Source organism: Solea solea, chromosome 11 (genome assembly GCF_958295425.1).
Source record: "Solea solea chromosome 11, fSolSol10.1, whole genome shotgun sequence".
In the NCBI taxonomy this organism is placed as follows: Eukaryota; Metazoa; Chordata; class Actinopteri; order Pleuronectiformes; family Soleidae; genus Solea; species Solea solea.
Window position 1 is genome coordinate 28,026,540 of NC_081144.1, and position 26,497 is coordinate 28,053,036.

General features: G+C 42.3%; 1 protein-coding gene across 1 annotated transcript in view; it reads left to right on the forward strand.

Moving 5' to 3' along the window:
• Window positions 1-25,110, forward strand: part of LOC131468263 (extracellular calcium-sensing receptor-like) — a 53,661-nt gene extending 28,551 nt beyond the window's left edge. Inside the window, exons 7-9 of the mRNA XM_058642315.1 lie at window positions 23,241-23,468; window positions 23,555-23,678; window positions 23,751-25,110. Of these exons, the coding sequence (XP_058498298.1) occupies window positions 23,241-23,468; window positions 23,555-23,678; window positions 23,751-24,661 (1,263 nt within the window). The 3' untranslated portion in view covers window positions 24,662-25,110. The remainder of the gene's footprint in view (window positions 1-23,240; window positions 23,469-23,554; window positions 23,679-23,750) is intronic.
• Window positions 25,111-26,497: the final 1,387 nt, after the last annotated feature.

The window sequence follows — 26,497 nt, forward strand, 5'->3', positions numbered from 1 at the left end:
TTTAAAATATCAAATTTTTGTACCTCAAACTTGTTCCACCCATAGGCTTTTCTGTGTACTGTATTTTACCAAAGAAACACCACAGATGAAATGTTGAACATTGTGTTTAATGTTTAGAAAAACACATACTGAGCCATCACATGGCAGAACAGCAGTTTACAACAGTATACAAACCCATGAGGTTTGGACACTTTTTGTGCTAAACACTGGATAAACAGAATTTCAGAGGGACATTTAATGTCCATACATCACAGCAATGTCATGGATTATCCGTCCTAACGGCCCTTTGCGATGCTTACGGGCAAGCCACTCATGCCATTCAATAACTCTGAGATGGTCTACCAGTAACTCCTCTGTACGATTCCCCCTGAGTCTCCACACATTTTCCTTAACCGTTCTCCAGGCCCTCTCTATGTGCTGAGTATGTGCACCTGTTTGGGCATCGACATATGACACACTGTTATTGACAGTGAAATGGGTGTAACCTAGCTGAGTTAAAGCATTGCGATAAGCCCGCCACTCATCACTTATTATTGTAGATCCGATTTTAACATGGTGAGCTATAAGTGGCACCAGATCTCTCCTTCTTCTCCCGACTAAGCGAAGAACAGGCTTTGCATGTCTTCTCCCTCTCCGGTTCACACCGAGTAAACAAACACTTCTTCCTCTTCCAGCCACCAGCCATTCGTCCCCGTCCGTACTGTTGAAAAATTTAAATATTAGGACTTATTCTTCTTTAAACAAGTGAATAATCTGTCATTCAATGGTAATTTGCATTACTATCTTGATAATAGTGCTTGCTGCTTGCCTTTCTTTTGTGTCTGAAGTGGCTCTCATCAACGGTGACAAACTGCTGCCGCCCCCCAATGTTCTGGCCTCTTGCTTGCTGATATCTGTCCATCCCAGTAGTACACACATCTCGCAGCTTTTGAGCCATCTTGGACAGAGTTGCTGAGCTTCCAGAAATGTCATCATTGATCATGTCCACTTAAATTAGACGCATGCCTTATGCAAATCTGATAGAACAAGGCAAATGATTATTATACCACAGTTCTTTTGATCTTTTTGGTTTGATACACAAAGTTTGCATCTACTGCCCCCCAGGATATGAACATTGTCCACTACTGTGTAGACAAAAACAGCAATAATGATGGAAATTATTATTTTCTATTCTATTGAAATAAACACTTTTCATCACAGACAGACAAAAATAAACAGACGGACTAAAATCCTATACCTATGCCATAGCGTACCTGTACACAAAGCGCATCCAGTTGAAGAGGGAGACCTTTGAATGGCTGAATATAGATTTGTGTCTAATTGACCTAGTTTCCTCCCTCTGTGGTTATGGTGTTTGCAAACCCTGAAGATATATATAAATAAAGATAAGAATGACACAGGCCAGGGTAGTGGCAATAGCAGTGATTCTCAAACATTTTCATGTCAACGACCCCCAAATTAATGTGTATTTGGCCATGGACCCCATCTGAAAATATTTTGTGCCAGGAACCCCTGTGTATTAATATGTTTCAAAAGTGTATACATTTTTTCAGTATTTTTTTCTGAAAATAGCAGATCTATAAGCTCACAACGTTTTGACGTGTTGTGATCTTGTAGATTAGTATCTGTGTGTAGTGTATTTCTAGAGATTAATGTTAACATGAATTAAGACATATTGGGCACTCTTATCAGCTCCCAATTAAATAGATTTAATTTTCACTAGAATTCTGGACCAAAATACCCATGTATGTTGTCATTTCATGCAATAAAAATAAACTTACCATGCATAGTTGTCCACACAAACTGATTTCTTGAATTTCATCTTGTGTTTGCATGTTTGCCATCTCATCCGTCTTCTTAGAAGCCTTTTCTTCTGCATCCATTTGATTTCTCTGCATCTTCTTTTAGATTTAGTTCTGCCTTCAATAAGCTCTCTTAGCTCAGTGGCTAAACCAGGCATTATTTGGCTACGAAATTACAATATGACTTGATTAGGGCCTACCTATTTTCTTATCCTCTGTGCTTTCCACACACATCACACAAGCTTCCCGAGTCTCTGTGACTAGCTCTCGCCAGATTACGTTTGATTTGTATTATAGGTGGTTTGCAGGTGACGTCACGACTGCAGGAAAAGAATAGGAATATGTCTACGGTCTGCACTGTCTACGGCTGTTCAAACCGGGATAATCAATAAAGTTAAGTTCCTAAGGTGGACGAGGGTGAAACAAGCCAATCATAATTGTATTCACGGGCTGGAGGAGGAGCCATCCGGCCTCCTCCATCATATTGGTTGGTTGTCAACTTGTCAATCACCTTGCATCAGCAAGTTCATTATTGGATGGGCAGCTCGCATTAGCATTGATTTCAAAGAATGAATACAGGTCTGGTAAAATGTCCGATACCAGTGTTCCCAGCGGCGACGCGCAAAATACCGAGATAAATCCAGGTACTTTCGGGAGAAAGAGAAAGAAGTAAACAGCGGGTACTTCCAGTAAAAAGAAAACTACACCTGTGGACCATTCTGTGCACATGGACAACAACGGTGACGGTAAGCAAGACTGCCTGTTATCTTTTCATTAAAGATGTTTGATCAGGATAACAAGGACTGATAGATTTGTACTACATAATTCAACCAGATTAGTGAAGTGTCCAATGATTAATTGTGTGTGTGTGTGTGTGTGTGCAACGCCGGGGACACACCGGACCCGCCGCGCCACGAAATCGCGCGCAAGCCGTGGCTCTCCTGTTCACATCAGACGCTTATTTCTCGACCTTTTGCCGGTCGACAATCGCTTCTGCCCCTTAGCTGTGTGTGTAGGTGTGTGTGTGTTCCTCTCTCGCGCTCTGTTTAGATATAATAAACACAAATAGGCTACAAAGTACACACATTGGACTCTGCTATTTATCTCGGTATTTTATTTTGAAAATTGACCGGATTGTCTCGTGTTTCTTTGTGTGACTTCCTGCCGTGGAGGACCGCGGCGCTTCGCGTCCGGTGTATCTGTTAACATGGGCGCACGCGTGTTTAGTCGCTTGCCGAAAATAGAAGACTGAGCCTATATGAGTTGTTAGACTTATTGTAGGCCTACAGTTAGTAGTCAGTCAGTCAGTCATCATCTACCGCTTTATCCTCAACCAGAGGGTCGCGGGGGGTGCTGTGCCAATCTCAGCTACATCGGGCGATAGGCGGGGTACACCCTGGACAGTTTGCCAGTCCATCGCAGGGCCACACACAGATAGAGACAAACAACCATTCACTCTCACACTCACTCCTATGGTCAATTTGGAGTGTCCAATTTACCTATGCCCACATTGCATGTTTTTGGAGTGTGGGAGGAAGCCGGAGTACCCGGAGAGAACCCACGCACACACGGGGAGAACATGCAAACTCCATGCAGAAAGGCCCTTGTTCCAACCGGGGCTCGAACCGGGGTCTTCTCGCTGCAAGGCGAGAGTGCTAACCACTACACCACCGGTTGGATATTCAACGGACATTCGCTCCAGATCCAACGACACCCCTCTCCACCCCGAGATAGGTGCACGATCACGGCTTGTTCAAAGTCCGACCCATCGCTCTTGACTTTCGTGGTCTTATTTAGGGACCGTCAAAAAATTACTCTTGAAAAGCCAATATTTACATAAAAATTGAGAAAAACATATATACGAGGTACTAAAATGGAATAAAAAGAGGTGTGTCCTGACAAGGCAGTCTAGCACTATGGCCCTATACTGATTTGGCGTCTTTAGGTCACATGACGTGGAAGCTATTGAGCTAAAATGCTAATATTTACATTAAAAAAATTATAAATAATTTGTGAAGTATTTAAATGGAATAAAAAGAGGTGTGTCCTGACTAGGTAGGTTAGTACTATGTTTCTGCACTGATTTGGTGTCTTTAGGTCACATGGCCTGGAAGCTATTGAGCTAAAATGCTAAAATTTACATTAAAAAAATTATTAAAAATGTGGGAAGTATTTAAATGGAATAAAAAGAGGTGTGTCCTGACTAGGCAGGCTAGTACTATGTTTCTGCACTGATTTGGTGTCTTTAGGTCACATGGCCTGGAAGCTATTGAGCTAAAATGCTAATATTTACATTAAGAAAATTCTAAAAAATTTGGGAAGTATTGAATTGGAATAAAAAGAGGTGTGTCCTGACTAGGTAGGCTAGTACTATGTTTCTGCACTGATTTGGTGTCTTTAGGTCACATGGCCTGGAAGCTATTGAGCTAAAATGCTAATATTTACATAAAAAAAATTATTAAAAATGTGTGAAGTATTGAATTGGAATAAAAAGAGGTATGTCCTGACTAGGTAGGCTAGTACTATGTTTCTGCACTGATTTGGTGTCTTTGGGACACATGGCCTGGAAGCTATTGAGCTAAAATGCTAATATTTACATTAAGAAAATTATTAAAAATTTGGGAAGTATTGAATTGGAATAAAAAGAGGTGTGTCCTGACAAGGCAGTCTAGCACTATGGCCCTATACTGATTTGGCATCTTTAGGTCACATGACCTGGAAGCTATTGAGCTAAAATGCTAATATTTACATAAAAAAAATTATTAAAAATGTGTGAAGTATTTAAATGGAATAAAAAGAGGTGTGTCCTGACAAGGTAGGATAGTACTATGATTCTGCACTGATTTGGTGTCTTTGGGACACATGGCCTGGAAGCTATTGAGCTAAAATGCTAATATTTACATTAAAAAATTATAAAACATTTGGGAAGTATTGAATTGGAATAAAAAGGTGTGTCCTGACTAGGCAGTCTAGTACTTTGTTTCTGCATTAATTTGGTGTCTTTGGGACACATGGCCTGGAAGCTATTGAGCTAAAATGCTAATATTTACATTAAAAAATTATAAAACATTTGGGAAGTATTGAATTGGAATAAAAAGAGGTGTGTCCTGACTAGGCAGTCTAGTACTTTGTTTCTGCATTAATTTGGTGTCTTTGGGACACATGGCCTGGAAGCTATTGAGCTAAAATGCTAATATTTACATTAAAAAAATTATTAAAAATGTGTGAAGTATTTAAATGGAATAAAAAGAGGTGTGTCCTGACTAGGTAGGTTAGTACTATGTTTCTGCACTGATTTGGTGTCTTTGGGACACATGGCCTGGAAGCTATTGAGCTAAAATGCTAATATTTACATTAAAAAAATTATTAAAAATTTGTGAAGTATTAAAAATGGAATAAAAAGAGGTGTGTCCCGAATAGGCAGGCTAGTACTATGTTTATGCACTGATTTGGTGTCTTTAGGTCACATGGCCTGGAAGCTATTGAGCTAAAATACCTAAAAATCCTAGTCTTACCTTATCAGCCTAATAGACCACTTATGTCACAAAATACAGGTCTACTTGTGGTTCCCAGAGTCTGTAGGAGCAGAACGGGAGGCAGAGCCTTCAGTTACCAGGCTCCTCTCCTGTGGAACCAGCTTGGAATGACAGTTTTCGGGAGGCAGACACTGTCTCTGTATTTGAAGTTAGACTTAAAACTTTTCTTTTTGATAAAGCTTATAGTTAGAGTTGGTTCAGGGAAACCTGGACCATTGCTTAGTTATGCTGCTATAGACCTAGACTGCTGGGGGATTTTCCTGTGGTGCACAGTCACTCTGTCACACTCAGGGTATGAATATGACTTTTTATATGTCATTAACTTTGTTCTTTCTCTCCCTAGTTTGTGTCTTTCCTTCCTTCCCTCTCTCTCTCTCTGTATCCTCATCTTGCAGGTTGCAGATCAAGATCCAGTTTGCATGTTCTCGCCGTGGGTGCGTGGGTTCTCTCCGGGTTCTCCGGCTTCCTCCCACAGTCCAAAAACATGCAATGTGGGGATTAGGTAAATTGGTCACTCTAAATTGACCCTAGGAGCGAGTGTGAGAGTGAATGGTTGTTTGTCTCTATCTGTGTGTGGCCCTGCGATGGACTGGCGAACTGTCCAGGGTGTACCCCGCCTATCGCACCGCGGTGAAATCAGTTTCAGGTTGGATATTCAACGGACATTCGCTCCAGATCCAACGACACCCCTCTCCACCCCGAGATAGGTGCACGATCACGGCTTGTTCAAAGTCCGACCCATCGCTCTTGACTTTCGTGGTCTTATTTAGGCACCGTCAAAAAATTACTCTTGAAAAGCCAATATTTACATAAAAATTGAGAAAAACATATATACGAGGTACTAAAATGGAATAAAAAGAGGTGTGTCCTGACAAGGCAGTCTAGCACTATGGCCCTATACTGATTTGGCGTCTTTAGGTCACATGACCTGGAAGCTATTGAGACAGCGAAAACCCGTGTGCTGCACAGCCAGTGTCTGACACAGATAAAGGAGAAAAGGACAAAGGTCCTGAAAAGAAGCTCAAAATGAAGAAGTTGAAGCACAGAAAAGGACAGGACACTACTGATGGAGAGAGTGACGTCAAGAGTGATGAAGATAGGTCAAAGTCTGTCACAGACAATGCAGAAGAGGTCAGAAATAAGAAGACTGTAGGCCAGACAAAAGTTCTCCCTAATAGTAGAAGTTTTGAAGGAAAATTACAACAGTGCACTAAGACAGACTACAGACAGTGTAAAGCAGGACCAAAAGTGTTCAAAATAGTGATAACAAAAAAACAGTGGAACAAAATCAAGCCTAAATATGGGAATGTAAAACTCTGTCCCCCATGGACTGATATATTTTATAACAAATTTCTGGAAAATAATCCATGCTGCACACTCACATTCAAATATCAACATGTTAAGAAGACTCACAGCCGTAAACAGAATTCGAAATTTTTCTGTGCCTCAGCACAATGTTCATTTGATGAATGCAAAGCTGTTTACATTTTCTCCAAAAAAAGAAGACCTAAATCAACAGACAAAAAAATATGTTTCAAAGTCATGCGCATTGGGGAAATTACACACCGTAAAAATGAAAGAAGATGTAGACCTGCAAAATATCTGCGGAGAGGAAAGATTGCCAAAGCTCTAACTAGTGGTGTCAGTAACTATTATTACAGTATGTTGAAAAAAAAACGCAGAGGGAAGAGATCATTGCTGGCAACATCACTAGAAGCCTCACCAAAGACATTCTGAAGAAAATATCCTCTGAGGTGAAGAAGAGTGCAAGGCTCCACAACGATATAATGCTTGAGCTCATGTTGACTCAAAAAGTCATCAATGAGAGCAGTAGTCATGCATCATCAAAAGGCTATCTTCACCACCTCCAAATAGATCCTTTTGCTATACATTTACAGACAGACACAGGGACAAAGATTTTGGCTGAACACTTAAAGCAACCATCACCCATCGCCCTCTATCTTGATGCTACAGGTAGTGTGATACAGAAAATACCTGAACAAAAGAAACCAGTTTTGTATTATGCTTTAGTTTTGCCAGGCATGGGAAAGGATAAGCCACCCTTGCCTGTCACAGAACTAATATGCAACAGGCAATCCATTCCCACCATTACCCATTGGCTCATGGAATTCAAGAGGAAATTATCTTACACAACAAAAAGACGAATAGCACAGGTTGAAACTGATTACAGTTGGGCTTTGATGAACAGTGTTCTTCTATCTTTCAACAAGGAGAATATTTCGGTCTACCTTGCCAGAGCTTTCGAAACAGTGTCTGGACAACCTGCAGTGATTCCCAGCTTCACTGTCCTGCACCTGTGTTCTGCTCACATCATGAAGGCTGTCTTCACAGCATTTGGGAAAAAAACCCAAGACAGAGGCATACAGGAGTATGCAACATTCTGTTTTGCTTACCTCCTCAACTGCACAAGTATGCATGTGGCCCTTGAGGTTTTTTATCACATGTGTGTGATTTTTGATGCAAAAGATTCCAGTGATTTGGTCAAACAGAGCAAAACTTATCTTGACAAGTGTGTTTTAAAAACCAAGGACATGAAGCTGGAGGAAGATGAACTGGTGATGGTAGAGGAGGAAGGCACCATTGGGAAAACTGCCAACAGTATAGTTGGAAAATCACCTTTCACAGGTGCTTTTCAACTCAGACGGGACCAGGCAGAGTGCAACATCCTGTCAGATGATGTAGTTGGTCAAAAAAAACATTACCGCTGTCCCGGTGTCATTGATTTTCTGATGAGAAACTATATGGGGATTTTCCCATTGTGGAGTGGCTTGTTGCTTGGCAATCTGTCACGGCATGGAAAAAGCCCAAGTAGTGATAAAAAAGACAACATAGCCAAAACAAGGGATACCAACTGCCACGTTGAACTGTGGTTTGGTTTGGTCAAACACTCCATCCTACAGAAGAAAAAGTACCTGAGACCAGCAGAGTTCATTTCGAAAATGTTTTCCTCATATGGGGAAGATATATAGAGCACATTGACCAACATAATCTGCCAATTCAGATTCTGGACAAAAACCCTCAAATGCTCAGTTCAAGCAAGCCAGAGGACGACCATGAAGAACAGTGGAAGAAACGAGATAGCTCTGCTGGTCACTCCAAGTCCAGGTCAAAGTATTTCAGTCCACCTAAAAACCTACCGAAACCCAAATGTCCCGAAAAAGTTGAGGAAAAAAAAGTGGCTCAGGAGCAGCAAAACAAAAATAAACAGGTAAATGGATTTATTTTCATTGCGCTTGTTTTTTTTAAAGAAATATAAGGCTTTCCTTCAAAGTAAATTGCACTTTTTTTTTCTTTCAATTCCCTGAATGAAAATATTAAAAAGCATGTTATCATTTCCTTACACTTAACCACACTGTGGCAGAAGAACACAGAGGTTGTCATAGCCATGCTTCCTTCACAGATTAAGGGGCGCAACATCGTCATACATCACAGTGACCTGTGCACACTGCGACCACACCAATGGTTGGTGGGGGAGGTATATGACTGTTTTTCTTACTCTTTTCTTACTTACTATCTCTGGCATTTGCAGATTTATATCACAAATTAATTAATATTAATTTACCATCATGTTGATTTGCCAGGTCATTGAAGGACTGTTTCATGTTGCTGCCCATACCTTCAACATGGTGGACACCATCTACATCATGAACCCCTATACAGCAGGTGGGATTTGGTTTGCCAACAGAACTGATCTTCCTCGTCACAGTTTACCAAAGGTATGTGTGTGTTGTTTATGTTGTGCGTAGTGATGGGGGTGTGGGGTGTGGTGGGATGGAGAAAGGGAGTTTTCAAACTTATACATTAACTACATCAAAAAACAGCCAGACTGTTGACAATTCTACAACTTATTTCCTCACATAACTGATTACTTTCTCCTCTCTGGTTGTTTATGTATTTTCTGATAAGTAAAATCACACCATGGTTTGTTTGTTTTAAAGTTAATATACTAACTCTTGCACAAGAAGTTCCTAAGCACAACAAATATAGGGCAAAAGAGCTAAAGTGTTAGAATTAGTCATTGAAAGTCTGTTTTGTTTTTTTTCCACTGTAGGTAAAATTTGACAACTATGGCGCTATTCTGTCATTTGTTCTTGTCAACAACAACCACTGGAAATTACTGGTTTGTAATTTACATTTCATTATGTAATATTCATACTTCAAAAGTAATGTGTTTGTGTAGTATTTTCTAACTTTTGTTCTGTCACAGTACATGAATGCAGCCATTAGTAGTGTATTCATACTGGATCCAGCATCATCATCATCAGAGCTTGCTGACTCTGAACATGCTGCTAAAAGAATACAGTAAATAAACATTCAAGTTTTTTTGATTTTGTTATATTCAATACATAAATATTTAAATTAAGTCACATCTAGTTTCATACATTCAATCACATTTCAAACAACACTGTTAGCTGATACTGTAATTATGAACATTTCAGAACTGAAAAATATCAAAGTTATTTATTTTATTTATTCAGTAATACACATTCCTCAGTGATAAAGTGAATACATGCAATGGTTATTTAATGGTGACACCAAATATCTGCCTTTTAATACAATGTACTTAACGTGTATTTATTCAGGGAATACTTGAGAATGAGGCGAACACGCCATGGAAAGACGGACTGGGTGGATGTGAAGTGGAGAGGGGGAGTTATGTCCCACCCACTTCAACAAATGGAAGCAGTTGCGGCATCATTGTTGTCAAGGTAAGATTTTTTTATTTCATCATCTCATTTTATTTTTTTTCTGTGGAAGGCAATTTACAAATCTGTTCAAACATTTGGGAGGCATTCAGGCAGATGTCTTCTATAATGTGTCACCCATGTTGGATTGTCTGTGTTATTAATTTACAATGAAGAGCAAACACCCTCTATAACACAACTGTTGTTTGTTTAGATGGCAGAAGCACTAATAAAGGCCTTCCCTCTGATTCCGGAAATTCATTTTGAAACAACGAGAAAAGACATGACAAGGGAGAGGAGAGATCTGGCTCTCAAAATCCTACAGGCATCAGGTAGACACACCATAAATCACACAAGCATATCTAGAATTTCATTTGTAAACAATTAAATAATAACTTTTTTTGTTTAAGTTTTTGATGAGCAAAGCTGTTGTGCAATGTGTGCAGCAGTAAAGCCTCCAGCATCTGGACCTCCAGTTACAGACTGGGTGAGTTGTTTCAAAACAGTAATAACAATGAAGAATTGTGCTTTAGACATAAGAGGTTCACCTGAGTAAATCTAAGGGAAAGAATACAAGGGAATAAAAAATAATACCCAATTAATAAATAAATAATTTCTTATTTCAACAGGTCCAGTGTGATGGCTGTGACAGATGGTTTCATAGGCTGTGTGTGGAAATGGACAAAAAGACATATTCAGTGGCCAAGACAGGAACTTGGGAGTGTGTCCTGTGCAAGTAAACATCCATCCGTCCATTATCTACCAATTCTCCACCGGAGGGTCGCAGGGGGTGCTACGCCAATCTCAGCTGAGGGCACTAGGCAGAGTACACCCCTGGACAATTGCCAGTCCATCGCAGGGCAATAGAGACAAACAACCATTCACTCTCACATTCACAACTATGGTCAATTTAAAGTGACCAATGGACCTATTCCCCATACTGCACGCATGTTTTACGACTGCAGGAGGAAGCTGGAGATCCCTGAGAAAAAACACACACACGAGGGGAGAACATGCAAACTCCATGCAGAAAGGCCCTTGTTCTGACAGGGGCTCGAACCCGGGTCTTCTTGCCTGCAATGTGTGCCAATAAATAGTATCTTTGAAATGTGGTCAACTTTGGTGTCATTCATAAGTAGAAAGACCATTTTGCATTGTTTAGGCTCACTAGATCACATAACGTGGAAGTTATTGATAAGTACAAGCTTTTTTGTCTAGAAATATTCAGATAAAATACAATAACTAACTAATTTACTATCATAATATTCAATATTAAAGCTCTGTTTTTCTGTACCATAAGTGTATCCGTTACAAAAAACACAAGACACACCTCTTTTTATTCCATTTCAATACTTAATACTCAATAGCTTTCAGACCATGTGACCTAAAGACGCCAAATCAGTATAGGGCCATAGTGCTAGACTGCCTAGTCAGGACAAACCTCTTTTTATTCCATTTAAATACTTCCCAAATTTTTATACTTTTTTTAATGTAAATATTAGCATTTTAGCTCAATAGCTTCCAGGCCATGTGTCCCAAAGACACCAAATCAGGGCAGAAACATAGTACTAGCCTACCTAGTCAGGACACACCTCTTTTTATTCCATTTAAATTCTTCCCAAATTTTTTATAATTTTTTTAATGTGAATATTGGCATTTTAGCTCAATAGCTTCCAGGCCATGTGACCTAAAGACACCAAATCAGTGCAGAAACATAGTAGTAGCCTACCTAGTCAGGACACACCCCTTTTTATTCCATTTAAACTCTTCCCAAATTTTTAATAATTTTTTTAATGTAAATATTAGCATTTTAACTCAATAGCTTCCAGGCCATGTGTCCCAAAGACACAAAATCAGTGCAGAAACATAGTACTAGCCTACCTAGTCAGGACACACCTCTTTTTATTCCATTTAAATACTTTCCAAATTTTTAATAATTTTTTTAATGTAAATATTAGCATTTTAGCTCAATAGCTTCCAGGCCATGTGTCCCAAAGACACCAAATTAGTGCAGAAACATAGTACTAGACTGCCTAGTCAGGACACACCTCTTTTTATTCCAATTCAATACTTCCCAAATTTTTTATAATTTTTTTTAATGTAAATATTAGCATTTTAGCTCAATAGCTTCCAGGCCATGTGTCCCAAAGACACCAAATCAGTGCAGAAACATAGTACTAACCTACCTTGTCAGGACACACCTCTTTTTATTCCAATTCAATACTTCCCAAATTTCTAATAATTTTCTTAATGTAAATATTAGCATTTTAGCTCAATAGCTCCCAGGCCATGTGACCTAAAGACACCAAATTAGTGCAGAAACATAGTACTAGACTGCCTAGTCAGGACACACCTCTTTTTATTCCAATTCAATACTTCCCAAATTTTTAATAATTTCTTTAATGTAAATATTAGCATTTTAGCTGATTGCTTCCAGGCCATGTGTCCCAAAGACACCAAATCAGTGCAGAAACATAGTACTAACCTACCTTGTCAGGACACACCTCTTTTTATTCCATTTAAATACTTCCAAAATTTTTAATATTTTTCTTAATGTAAATATTAGCATTTTAGCTCAATAGCTTCCAGGCCATGTGACCCAAATACACCAAATCAGTGCAGAAACATAATACGAACCTACCTCGTCAGGACACACCTCTTTTTATTCCATTTAAATACTTCCCAAATGTTTTATAATTTTTTTTAATGTAAATATTAGCATTTTAGCTCAATAGCTTCCAGGTCATGTGACCTAAAGACGCCAAATCAGTATAGGGCCATAGTGCTAGACTGCCTTGTCAGGACACACCTCTTTTTATTCCATTTAAGTACCTCGTATATATGTTTTTCTCAATTTCTATGTAAATATTGACTTTTCAAAAGTAATTTTCTGACGGTCCCTAAATAAGACCACGAAAGTTAAGAGCGATGGGTCGGACTTTGAACAAGCCGTGATCGTGCACCTATCTTGGGGTGGAGAGGGTGAGTGGTGTCGTTGGATCTGGAGCGAATGTCCGTTGAATATCCAACCTGAAACTGATTTCACCGCGGTGCCTATCGCCTGATGTAGCTGGCACGGCGCGACCCTCTGGCAGAGGATAAAGCGGTAGATGATGACTGACTGATGATAGTCTGTACATATCCATTCATATATTCACTGGTGATGGATGATAGTTATACAATTATGTTCCAGTGCAGATATCTAGAGCCAGCTGCTCATTATTTAATTTTACCTTCACCTGGCTTTTATGATTAGAGCTTTTTTAATCATCTATCCTATCATTCCAGATACGAAGGCAACTGTAGCTCCAACAGCATTTTTACATATTAAGAAGAAGCAGCTTAAGCTCCATGAGGCCAAGAAGAAGCAGCACACAGTCACAGAAAAAATCAGTGACCTGACTAAGGAGAGAGACTCCCTCTGCCTACAAGTTGGTCAAAGTAAGTAGGCCCAACACTTTCTTGGGAAAACATGTTTGCACAACTGACAATGATACTTGGGTGCTTTGTAAAATATATATACTGCTTCGAGACAACAATCTGGGAGACTTTCTCTGATGGAGATAACATCGACGGCTTCAATGACTGTTTCACAGATTACATAAAATTCTGTGAGGAGAACGTCGCACCAACCCGCAGGGTGCGGTGCTTTGCCAACACCAAGCCATGGGTGACCCCTCAACTTCAAGTCCTGCTGAACAAGAAGAAGAGGGTGTTTGCTTCAGGGAGCAGAGAGGAGCTGAAAAAAGTCCAGCGGGAGCTCAAGCAGGCGATCAGGAAGGCTAAGGACGTCTACAAGAGGAAACTGGAGGAGCAGATGGGACAGAGCAGGACGAGGGATGTGTGGAGAGGCCTGAAGAACATCACAGGTCATGGACAGAGTGGAGCCAGAGTCACAGCGGGGGGGACCAGCGATGGGCCACTGAACTGAATCAATACTTCAACCGATTCGATCAGGGCCCCCCTCCCCTCTCCACCTCTGCCCCCCACTCCTCACACGCCTGCTCTCCAGCGGCTACAGCCACCATCCACCAACCGTCCTCACCTCCAAAACACCTCACTCCAACACCCCACCCCCCACAGCCCCAGCTGCTCACCCCCCCTCAATCCCCCCTCTCTGTGACAACTGAGCAGGTGAGGAGAGAACTGAGGCGACTGAAGATCAGGAAAGCTGTGGGACCAGATGGGATCAGCCCCAGACTGCTCAGGGACTGTGCTGACCAACTCTGTGAGGTGGTCGCACACATCTTCAACCTGAGCCTCAGACTGGAGAAGGTCCCGGTCCTGTGGAAGACCTCCTGTGTGGTTCCAGTTCCTAAGACAGCGCACGCAAAGGAGCCGAGCCACTTCCCCCCCGTCGCCCTGACCTCTCATCTGATGAAGACCATGGAGAGGCTGGTCCTCAGACATCTGCGCATGGTGGTGAGCTCCGTGATGGACCCGCTGCAGTTCGCCTACAGGCCGAAGATCGGGGTGGATGACGCCGTCATCTACCTGCAGCACCAGGCACTGACTCACCTGTAGGTCGCCGGGAGCGCTGTGAGAGACATGTTCTTTGACTTCCCCAGCGCTTTCAACACCATCCAACCGGCGCTGCTGCGGATGAAGATGGAGGACGTAGGAGTGGGGACACAGCTGGCTGCATGGACCACCGACTACCTCACCAACAGGCCGCCGTATGTGAGGCTGCAGGACTGCAGGTCTGAGGTGGCCATCTGCAGCATCGGGGCTCCTCAGGGGACGGTGCTCTCACCGTTCCTCTTCTCCCTCTACATCTCAGACTACACCTACAACTCCAGAAGCTGTCACCTCCAGAAGTTCTCCGATGACTCAGCCATTGTTGGTTGCGTGTCTGAGGGGGACGAGCTGGAGTACAGGTCGGTCATCAAAGACTTCGTGGACTGGTGTGAGAGCAACTTCTTGTGCTTGAACAACGGAAAGAGGAGGGAGATGGTGATCGACTTCCGGAGAAAGACCCCACCACACCCACCGGTGAGCATCCAGGGCTCGGACATCGAGCTGGTGGATAACTTTAAGTACCTGGGTGTTCACCTCAATAACAAACTGAACTGGACCACTCACATCGACGCCCTCTACAAAAAGGGTCAAAGTCGCCTCCACCTCCTGAGGAGACTGAGGTCCTTCGGAGTGTGCAGACCTCTACTCCGCACTTTCTTTGACTCTGTGGTGGCCTCTGCCATCCACTATGCTGTGGTTTGCTGGGGAGCGGGCAGCACGGACCGGGACAGGAAGAAACTGAACAGGCTGGTCAGGAGGGCCGGCTCTGACCTGGGCTGCTCGCTGGAATCGTTGGAGGAGGTGGGACAGAGGAGGACGTTATCCAGACTGTCCTCCATCATGGAGAACACACTCCACCCACTGAACCTGACTGTGGAGGGGCTTGGCAGCTCCTTCAGCGGCAGGCTCCGGCACCCTCGGTGTAGGACAGAGCGCTACCGAAAGTCCTTCATCCCCACTTCTGTTCGGATATTTAACTCCTCGTAAATGTCCACTCACTTTCCCTGATAATACTCTATATTAGAGTGTCATTTTATCTTTTTTACTTTTTATCTTTTGGTAATTGTCTTACTATTGTATTGTATTGTATTGTATTTTTATTTTATCTTATTTTTATTTTTATTCTATATTTTTATTCTTATTTTTACTTTTATTCTATTCTCACCTTTCTTAACTGAGCTGTTGTGAATGTGTGTTTCCCCCCTGGGGGAGGAATAAAGTCATTCAATTCAAATTCAAATACAATTGGTCCCACATCTCTATGGACTTCGTCACAGGACTTCCCCCATCTGACGGTTACACTGTGGTACTAACTGTCATTGACAGATTTTCAAAGATGGTTCACTTTGTACCCCTGCCTAAACTCCCATCAGCCAAAGAAACAGCAGAAATCATGATCAAGGACATTTTCAGGATTCACGGCTTCCCCAGTGACATTGTCTCGGACCGAGGTCCACAATTCATCTCGAACTTTTGGAAAGAATTCAGCACCCTGCTCGGCGCCACCGTAAGCCTCTCATCTGGCTTTCACCCCCAAACCAACGGCCAATCAGAGCGCCTAAATCAGGAGCTGGAGACCGGCCTGCGCATCACGGCCTCACGGAACCCTGGGAACTGGTCCCGAGAACTGGTTTGGGTCGAGGTTGCCCACAACACACTCCCCTGCTCGTCTACTGGTTTCTCCCCGTTTCACATTGTCCATGGTTACCAACCCTCTCTCTTTCCCCCCAAAGACTATGAGTCCTCAGTACCCTCCGCATTGGCCTTGGTGAGACGCTGCAGGAGAACCTGGGAGCGGGCCCGCCAGAACCACTACGCCAAAACAAGGCCTACAAGGCAGCAGCGGATCGGAAGAGGACCCCTGCCCCAAGCTACCGCATCAACCAGAAAGTGTGGTTGTCAACCAAGAACCTGCCTCTCCGGGTGGAATCCAAGAAGCTCGCTCCCAGGTTTGTCGGCCCCTTCCCCATCGCCAAAGTGATCAACCCTGCCAGCGTCCGGCTAAAGCTACCAAGGTCAATGCGGGTCCACCCCACATTCCACGTCAGCTATGTCAAACCTGTAAGGACCAGTCCACTCGTCCCTCCGGCCACTCCCCCTCCACCCACCTGGTTCATTGACAATAACCCAGTGTTCACCGTTAGGAAACTCCTGTCTTCTCACCGTCGGGGCCGGGGGCTCCAATACCTCGTTGACTGGGAGGGCTATGGGCCTGAGGAACGCACCTGGATTCCGTCCAGGTTTATTCTGGACCCCCCTTGAGGGGGGGGTACTGTCATGGTTTGGTTTGCCTGTCATGTTTTGTTCTGTGTCCTGTTTTATTTTGTGAGCACTCACCCCTGTTTCTGTTTCAGGTTCCTGTTTGCCCTGCCCCCTTCTCGTCTGCATCCACCTGCTCCCTGATTGTTCCTGCGCACCTGCATGCACTTACCCCCTAATCAGCACTGCTTCTAAACCCTCTCTGTGTCTTGTCTCGTCGCCAGTTCGTTTGTAGCCTTGTCTCGCGTTCCAGCACTCTTGTCCCACGTACCTAGTCCGAGTTCTTGTCTTCCCGTGCTTCGACCCTTGCCTGCCTGATTATCACGACCTCGTCTCTTGCCTTGTGATTCTGTTACCTCTGCCTGTTTGGACTGATCTTCTGTGAACTGACTTGGACTGATTAAACGTTTTTGGAATTTGCCTGAACCTCGAGTCTCTGCATTTGTGTCCTTCCCCTGGCTTCCACGACCTCGTTCCTGACAGAGGGTCCAAGCTGTGCTAAGACATATCAATAATGCCAATGGCTTGATTTTGATTTATTTTGCACAAAAAGTGTCCAAACATGGGTTTGTATACTGCTGTTCTGCCATGTGATGGCTCAGTATGTGTGTTTCTATACATTAAACACAATGTTGAAAATGAGGTGCCCCCTCATTTTTTTTAATGAAATAGCAACCAAATAAGAAAGACCTACAGAAGTGATACTTAGCTTAATTCCAGTAGTCCTATGAGATACCCAGAAAGTCCAAATGCACACAGGGACGATATGAAACAACAAAGTGAAAACAGGTAATGACCACCTGGACTGCCTGGGGTTGAGGCGCTTAGCTGCCCGGGGATACTCGAGGTTGCGGTGGTCAGTCCAGACCAGAAACGGTTACTCCGACCCCTCCAGCCTGTGCCTCCATTCCTCGAGTGCAGACTTGATGGCGAGCAGTTCCCTGTCCCCCACACTATAATTTTCTTGAGTAGAAGGCACAGGGGCGTCTACTTCCACCACGAACTGACAGTGAGGGTCGGGGTGATGGAGAATGGGTGCAGAGGTGAACCGGCATTTAAGCTCTGTTAAGGCACGGTCGGCATCAGGGTTCCACTGGAAGGGCTGCAACACAAAGGTGAGAGAATGTGAGGGAGACAAAACCGAGCTGAAGTTGCGAATACATTTCTGGTAGAAGTTTGCGAACCCCAGGAAACGCTGAAGGGAGGAATCGGTCAGTCATGCACAGCCCGGACCTTCTCAGGGTCCATCAGGATCTCTCCAGGTGAAATGATGAACCCCAAGATGGAAACCGAGCGGGTGTGAAACTCACACTTCACAGCTTTAACATAGAGTTGGTGCTGCAACAATCTCTCCAGTACCTGACGGACGTGATTGTGTGGGTGACATGTCCAGGCATCTCCCTAGATGGCCCAGCAGCCGCACAGGGCAGGAGAGACTCACATCCACCCCGCAGAAGACCAGTCTGAGGGGTGAGAGGCAGAAGCCCCCCACCCAGGGTCAGCCCGAGGGAGCAGGCAGTGATAAGACCATGGACAGAGGCCGAGCCAACCCACACCCAGGCAGATCGCAGAGGCTCAGGTCCCCCGCAACCCAGAGCCTGCTAGCACCCCAGGGCGGGGGCCAGCCCACCACTGGCGGAAGCGGAGCCCATGGCCCACCACCCCCAACCCCCAAGGTGAGACGGCAACCATGCCACAGCCACCAAGGGACAGCAGACCCAGGGCCACCGACCCACAGCAGACCCAGCGCCACCGACCCACATCGACCACCAGACAGCCCCAGTTCCCCGGAACCCAGACCTGCAGCACAGTGGACCCACCAAAAAAGACACAGTCACCCACCTGCCCTAAGAAATATAATCAATTAGTAATTCCCAGGTTAAATCAAGCCAATTATTTTTTATGGAAGCAGACATCTCTCCATAGATAGCCATATCTATGGAGATAGCATAGATAGCATAGCCATATAGCATGCATGCTATAACTATCTGCTGTGTTTTCGTTGCAGTTTGAACAGGTATTTGATTGTGAGAACCCCATTCTAAACATCCTTTGTCCTGTGTAGTGTATTCTGGGTACGTTTTGTATCTTATTAGTTGTAGGTCTGGATTTTTTCATAATTTTGAATATATTAGATGATATTTGTAACCAGAACTTTCCATCTAGGCTGAGAGATTGGTCTGTCTCCCATGTTGTGGTTGGCAAAGAGATTGTACAATCAATAATCACACTTACTGATTTTTCATCCTCTGAGTGCCGCCTTTGTATTTTATTTTGGCGTTAATGTAACCAAACAAAAAGACAGGACTCTCCTTGCTGTATATAGGCTGCCTCCTGTTATGTCTGAAGCTTAATATAATTCAATAATAAAACTACAATGTTGTTAATGTAAGCATATAATGCCTTAAAATGATTGTTCCATTTAATATGAGACACAAAAAAATACATGAATCAATTGAACACATGAACCATAACACCTGCAGGAACTGTACAGGCAGGTCACCAGCAGTATTACAAGGTTGCACAGCTAAGATGGTTGGCCTGAATTAGCATCGGATTGTCTTTTTTTTTTTTTATCACAGTTAACAACATGCATGATCAGTGCCTGCATTTTCCGGTGGTGGCTGAGGGTGCCAGTCTTCTGTCTTCTTTCTCCTTCTCCTTTCACCTCCTCCACATGCTGCAGGTGCGTGATCTCCTCTTCCCCTTATTCAACCCCCATTGCCTGAGCCTGAGCCTCGCACATGGAGGATAGAGTAACTGGTACCAGCCCTCATGCCCTTCTCCTGCAGGTTTTAATTGTGTGTCATTCCCTGTCAGGGCCATCACCTCGACCCACTCAAAATGTTTAAAAACACCTTTATAATTTTTGTAATTGGGCAAATGCTGGCTAAACATTTAACATCTAAGTGTGAGTGTGTTTAACAGAAAAAAGCAGAGTAGATAAGGTAAAAGAAAAATGACACACAGAGCAATAAGGATGACATGAGAGAGGGTGTAACTGAAAAAAATGTTTTTGTGTTTATACATTTTATAATGAATGGTGATACTAGTATTATTATTTGTGGCTTTTCAATTTCAATTTCTACAATCAAACATACATATACCAAAGGAAAGCAATGATACTCCTTTCCACATAATTTTGTACAAATCAGTGACAGTTGGGATTTATTTTTAGCCCTGCCCCTACAGCTTCACTTCCTCCTCTGCACTGATGGGTGGTGTTACAATATTAATCAACATGGGACGCTGCAAATCAATAAAATGTGCTGATATTGAGATAAGACTGCACTCAGAAAAGGAAATGAGCCAAAGCAAAGTCATGAGGGCATTTTTAGACCTATTGTTGTATTTCTGCTTCTCCTCTTTAGTGTACTCCTCTCTTTATTCTTCCTCTTGTCAGTTAAAGGGACAGTTTCATTTAAATGGGATGCACAAAACTGGAGATGTGATTCTAGGTGGACTGTTTACAGTCAACTTCATTTCAACTGATCCTGACCTGTCTTTTACCTCAGAGCCACAAAAGCCTGACTGCTATGGGTGAGTCTGTGAGCACAAAGCTGATGCCCAAGTCTGTAAGGAGACTGTATGTGTATGTGTATATATGTATATATATATATATATATATATATATGTATATATACATATATATATATATATATATATATATACACTGTATATATATATATATATATACATATACACTGTATATGTATATATGCCATTTTAAGTCCTGTTACATTTGCTATTATATTTGAACTATTCCTCTGACTGAATTAGTAATATGTATTTGTCAAACATGTAGATACATGCACAGATACTATTGAATGTCGGCAAATGAGCAGACTGTTCATAATCAAGTTCCGAGGATACTAACCGACACATCACATATCCTCCACACTGAATATGAGCTTTTGTCCTCTGGCAGATGCTGCAGAGTCCCAGCAGGCAAACTTAACTGTTTTAAAAACTCTTTTGTGCCTACATCTTTTAGACTTTTAAATGAGGCCATGGATTTTGTGTTGTTTTTAACAATTGTTGCTCCTTTTGTGCTTTAATTGTGTTATTGCCTTTGTTGTGTTGTTTTATTGTATTTTAGTGTCATGTTTTATTATTTATTGTATCACGAGGGTAGTGATATACACAGCTTCAATCCAAGACAAATTTCCCTATGGGACAATACAGTATTTTGAATTTAATTTAATGTATTTAAGGTGGTAAACTCTTGTGTTATGTTGTTAGTTTTAATATTGTAGGATTCAGACTGGCTCAGACCATGGCATTCACTATTGATGAAATCAACATAAACGCCAACCTGCTGCGTGATGTGACTCTGGGATACAGTCTGTTTGATAACTGTGATCAACTAGGAATTGGATTTCGTGCAGCACTGACCTTAGTCAGTGGTCAAGAAGAGCAAGTTACATTAAAGGAGAACTGTGTAGGAACTCCTCCAGTCCTAGGGATTGTGGGGGATGCGACCTCTAGACGTACTATTGCCATATCCACAGTCTTAGGTTTGTACAGAATGCCTCTGGTAAGTTTAAATAAATGAAATACATAAACATAACAATCAACATGAAACTATTTTTTAGAATGTTGAATGAAAGAAAGTCTGTATTATTTTGCAGGTGAGTTATTATGCCTCATGTTCCTGCCTGAGTGACCGACAAAAGTTCCCATCTTTCTTTAGGACGATCCCAAGTGATGCTTTTCAGGTGAAAATGTATCCACAAAAAGAAAAGAGTGTGTCATCAGTCATGTGATATGTTTCATTCACAGAGTTGTGTGGTGTCAGAAATTCAACACTTAAAGACAGTAATTAAACATGAGTCTTTGATGAACCTGTTTAGCAGTATTTCTAGTAAAGAGGATTCCAGCCTGTGCACTAATCCCTCTGATCTGTGTCCACATAGGTGAATGCTATGATTCAGATTCTAAAACACTTTGGTTGGACTTGGGCAGGTCTGCTCATCAATGATAGTGATTATGGAGTCCACGCTGCCCGATCCTTTCACTCTGATCTGGGTCCAGCTGGTGGAGGTTGTCTGGCTTACACAGAGATTTTGCCCCGGGGTGATGACCCTGCTGAAGTGAGGAGAATAGTGGATGTGATGAGGAAATCTACAGCTCGAGTGGTGATTGTGTTTGCACATGAGAGTCACATAATTAACCTCATGAAAGAGGTCAGTGCTGAAAAATATATGTAGCAAAAACCATTTAACCTTTAAAAAAAAACAGATTTCATGTATTCTATTTCACATGTAATTTGTTAAAGCTGCTGTTAATGTTTAAGAGTAAGATTGTTTACCAAGACAAATTCAGATTTGACTGTAATTCTGGTCGTACTCTAAGTTTGTGTGTGACATCAACTGTGAAAACTAGATTATACTTTACTCGTATGAAAGTATGAATTCATTTACACGTGATAATACAATGTACAGGTGGTGAGGCAGAACGTGACAGGCCTGCAGTGGATTGTCAGTGCAGCCTGGACATCAGCTGATGTGCTCCAGACTCCCCACTTCATGCCGTACCTGGGTGGAACACTGGGCATCGCCATTCGTCGAGGAGAAATACCAGGGTTCAGGGACTTCCTGTTACAAATACGTCCTGATCTACATCACAACAACACTGATGGAAACAGCATGGTGAGTTTCACTCTGATTTTGTAATTTATGGAAAAAAAATATTGTAATCGATTTAAGATGAACTACATTGCAGGTGAATCAGTTTTGGGAACACACATTTCAGTGTAGATTTGCACCACCTCCAGCAGGTTGGGTGGAAGCTGGAGGGGAATTATGCACTGGACAGGAAGTTATAGAGAATGTGGAGACTGAATTGGTGGATGTTTCAGACCTCAGACCAGAGTATAATGTGTATAAGACTGTGTACACTCTGGCGTATGCTCTTGATGACATGCTGCAGTGTGAACCAGGGAGAGGACCTTTCAGCAACAATAACTGTGCTCATTTACAAAGACTGGAGCCATGGCAGGTGAGATATCAGTTTACACTCAACTCTTCATTTCACTTAATCCTTCGTATTTCTTTTGGAGTATGAAGTGTTAAGAGATTATAGACCAAATCTGATTTGGTCTATAACTGGGATTAGGCAATCCACAAATTGGACAATCCAAATTGACCATAGGTGTAAGTGTGAGAGTGGATGTTTGTTTGTCTATATGGCCCTGTGATGGACTGGTGACCTGTCCAGGGTGTGACTCCGCCTTTTGCCCTATGTCAGCTGAGACTGGCACCAGAGCACCCCACGACCCTCATGTGGAGGATAAAGCGGTAGAATATAGATGGATGGACCCTACTTAGGGTATTCTTTATCGAGTGAAATTTAGTGTTTAGAAAGCACTATACTTTAAATGCTTTTCCCCCCTTTGTCTCTAATCTGGATTTTCATAGATTATGCATTACTTGGAAAAAGTCAATTTCACAACAACATTTGGTGATCAAGTGTCATTTGATGAGAATGGTGATGCCTTACCTGTGTATGACATCATGAACTGGGTGTGGCTCCCTGATGGAAAAACAAAAGTTCAGATTGTGGGTGAGGTTAAGAGGTCAGCCTTCAAAGGTGAAGAACTCACACTGGATGAAGACAAAATCTTCTGGAACTTTGAATCCAAACAGGTTATTTCTTACTTTTTTCGGACTACCATATCTTTGCCTTAATCATTATAGAAAAATCGAACAGGTGCTGATATTTCTCCACACAGCCTCCTCGGTCAGTGTGCAGTGAGAGTTGTCCTCCAGGTACCCGCATGGCCAGAAAGAAGGGAGAACCTGAGTGTTGTTTTGACTGTGTCCCTTGTTCTGAGGGACAGATCAGCAATACAACTGGTGAGTGTATAGTTTTAAACACCACAGTTCAGAGATGTTGTATTTATCTCATCATTTTCCCTCTTTTCTTAGACTCCATGGAGTGCACCAGTTGTCCAGAAGATTTCTGGTCCAGCCCCCAGCGTGACCACTGTGTTCCTAAGAAAACAGAGTTCCTCTCCTACCATGAGCCTCTGGGTATCTGCTTGACAACCACCTCACTGTTGGGCACATGTATCTGTGTTGTTGTTCTGGGCATCTTCATCCATCATCACAACACACCCATAGTTCGTGCCAACAATTCAGAACTCAGTTTTCTTCTCTTGGTGTCGCTCAAATTGTGTTTCCTCTGCTCGTTGCTCTTCATTGGACGACCCAAATTATGGACTTGCCAACTAAGACATGCAGCATTTGGCATCAGCTTTGTGCTTTGTGTCTCATGTATCCTGGTGAAAACCATGGTGGTTCTGGCTGTGTTCAGGGCCTCCAAACCAGGAGGTGAGTCCAGTCTGAAGTGGTTTGGTGCTGTGCAGCAGAGAGGGACAGTTCTGGTTCTGACTTCTGTTCAAGCAGCAATCTGCACTGCCTGGCTTGTCTCTGCTTCACCAGTGCCTCATAAAAACATCCAGTATCACAGTGACAAGATAGTGTATGAGTGTGCAGTTGGGTCCACAGTTGGTTTTGCAGTTTTACTTGGTTATATTGGTTTACTGGCTGTTCTCAGTTGTTTGTTAGCTTTTCTAGCAAGGAATCTTCCAGACAGTTTCAATGAGGCCAAACTCATCACTTTCAGCATGTTGATCTTCTGTGCAGTGTGGGTGGCCTTTGTCCCTTCTTACATCAGTTCACCAGGCAAATATGCAGATGCAGTGGAGGTTTTTGCCATCCTGGCCTCCAGTTTTGGCCTCTTGGTGGCGCTGTTTGGACCTAAATGTTACATAATCCTGTTCAGACCAGAGAGAAACACAAAGAAAGCCATCTTGGGTCGAGGCATTGGGTCATAAAAACTGCAAGGAACTGAAGTTGTCAATTATATCCAAAATGTAGACACACAAATGCAGATAAAATAATATTGAAATTGATGGTAAAAAGAAATTGTATTTTCAGTAAATGTAAAATAACTTTTTTAATGACTTTTCTCTAGTGTAAACAAGAACCTCCCTTGCAGTTTGTTTTCACCAGAAATGTGTAAATATGCAATAGCTGGATCTTGGGCCCCAAAACCACCAATTAACAAAGTTACTTTCCCTTGTAATGTAATAAGGATTAAGCCAACTTTAATCAAACAGTATTTGTTTAGGAAGTGTGAAGTGGATTGGACTTGAAGACACAATTTCCACAGACTGGATTTCCTCTAAATTTAAACATCTTCTCTCCTGTGCTTCAAACCATCAGTCACATAATGATGGCGGGTCTACCTTTTGAACATGTAACAATTTAAAACTTTTCTGTTTCCTTCAGTATGATTGAACTGCAGCAAACATACAATGAAAATAATTTATATGTCTCACCATTAGAAGATAAGGTTCTGAAAATCTACCAATTGTTCTTAAAAACACAAGCTGATCGTTTTTACTTACTTTTTGTTTTCTTTGAGCCATGTGTTGTACAGTTAAGGGATACATTTAACTCCTCACATTACCTCAAGCCAGTGTCCATGGTTACCAAAATGTTTGTTGTGATCTTCTTTGCTGCCACCAACTGGACAAGGAAGTGTTCTACATGGAGCATAGACAGTGCGTGTGGTTCCTGTGGTCACAAGAAGTTCTCACATATGTTCCATCGTGTAAATGAGCAGATGATGATTTTTATCTTATGTGAACAGTGAGTTCCTTTATGGAATGGATGACTCGAACAAGACTTAAAAGCTCTCTGAACACAGCAATTGTCAGGTGATCTAGATCCGAGACATTTATTCTCGCATTACTCAAAAATTACTGGATCCATTTCTGTGAATTTTTGAAGCAGATATAATCAAGGGGGTGGATTATGGAGAGAATTCTGTTCCTTTATTATTCAATCAAATAGAATAGATTTGAAACCAAAAAAGAGATTTGAGAGTAAAAATAGTTAGTGGCAATCAAAAAAATGTTTTTTAAGATCGAAACAGAACAGGATGCAATTGAAAAAAAAATGCGAGAACATATTTCTTCAATCAAAACTAATGTTTGTAAGTAAAAACATACGACCATTTTGCTTATAAATCAGTCCTCTTCTTTCAAGTTAAAAACCTTTGCTTGCAAATCAGTCCTCTTTGCTTGCGAGTTATAAAGTTTTGTTTGCAAATTAGTCCTCTTAGCTTGCAAATTCTAAAGTTTTGGAACCATGACGTTTTGGCACCGCGAGTACCATGCAACACTAAATGTTTAAATCACAGCCCTACGTTGTATACGCCTCCCTGTAATTCACTCACTCATCAGTTACTCTGCTCATGCTGTGACTAGCAGAGACATCCATGTTGCTGCTAATCAGTGTGCTTGCAGCAGCAGGTTATTATAATTCATTACTTGTGTTGTTGTTGTTGTTGTGAATGTACGGCAGGCTGTAGCCAACGATATATAGCGCAATTTATTACTTATGGGAAACGTTTCAAGGGCAACAGGCTTACCTCCAAGCAGCACATCACAAGGGAGAAGTGGGGTGTAATGCGGAAGACGTAGCTGGAGCCAGGTCAAACTAACAAATAGAAACTCTTCTCTCCTCTGCCAGCATAGGCCCCGCCCATCACGTGCAGTTGAATTCGCAAGCAAAACTTTGGAATTTGCAAGCAAAGAGGACTGATTTAGAAGCAACATGGTCGTATGTTTTTACTTACAAACATTAGTTTTGATTGAAGTTGA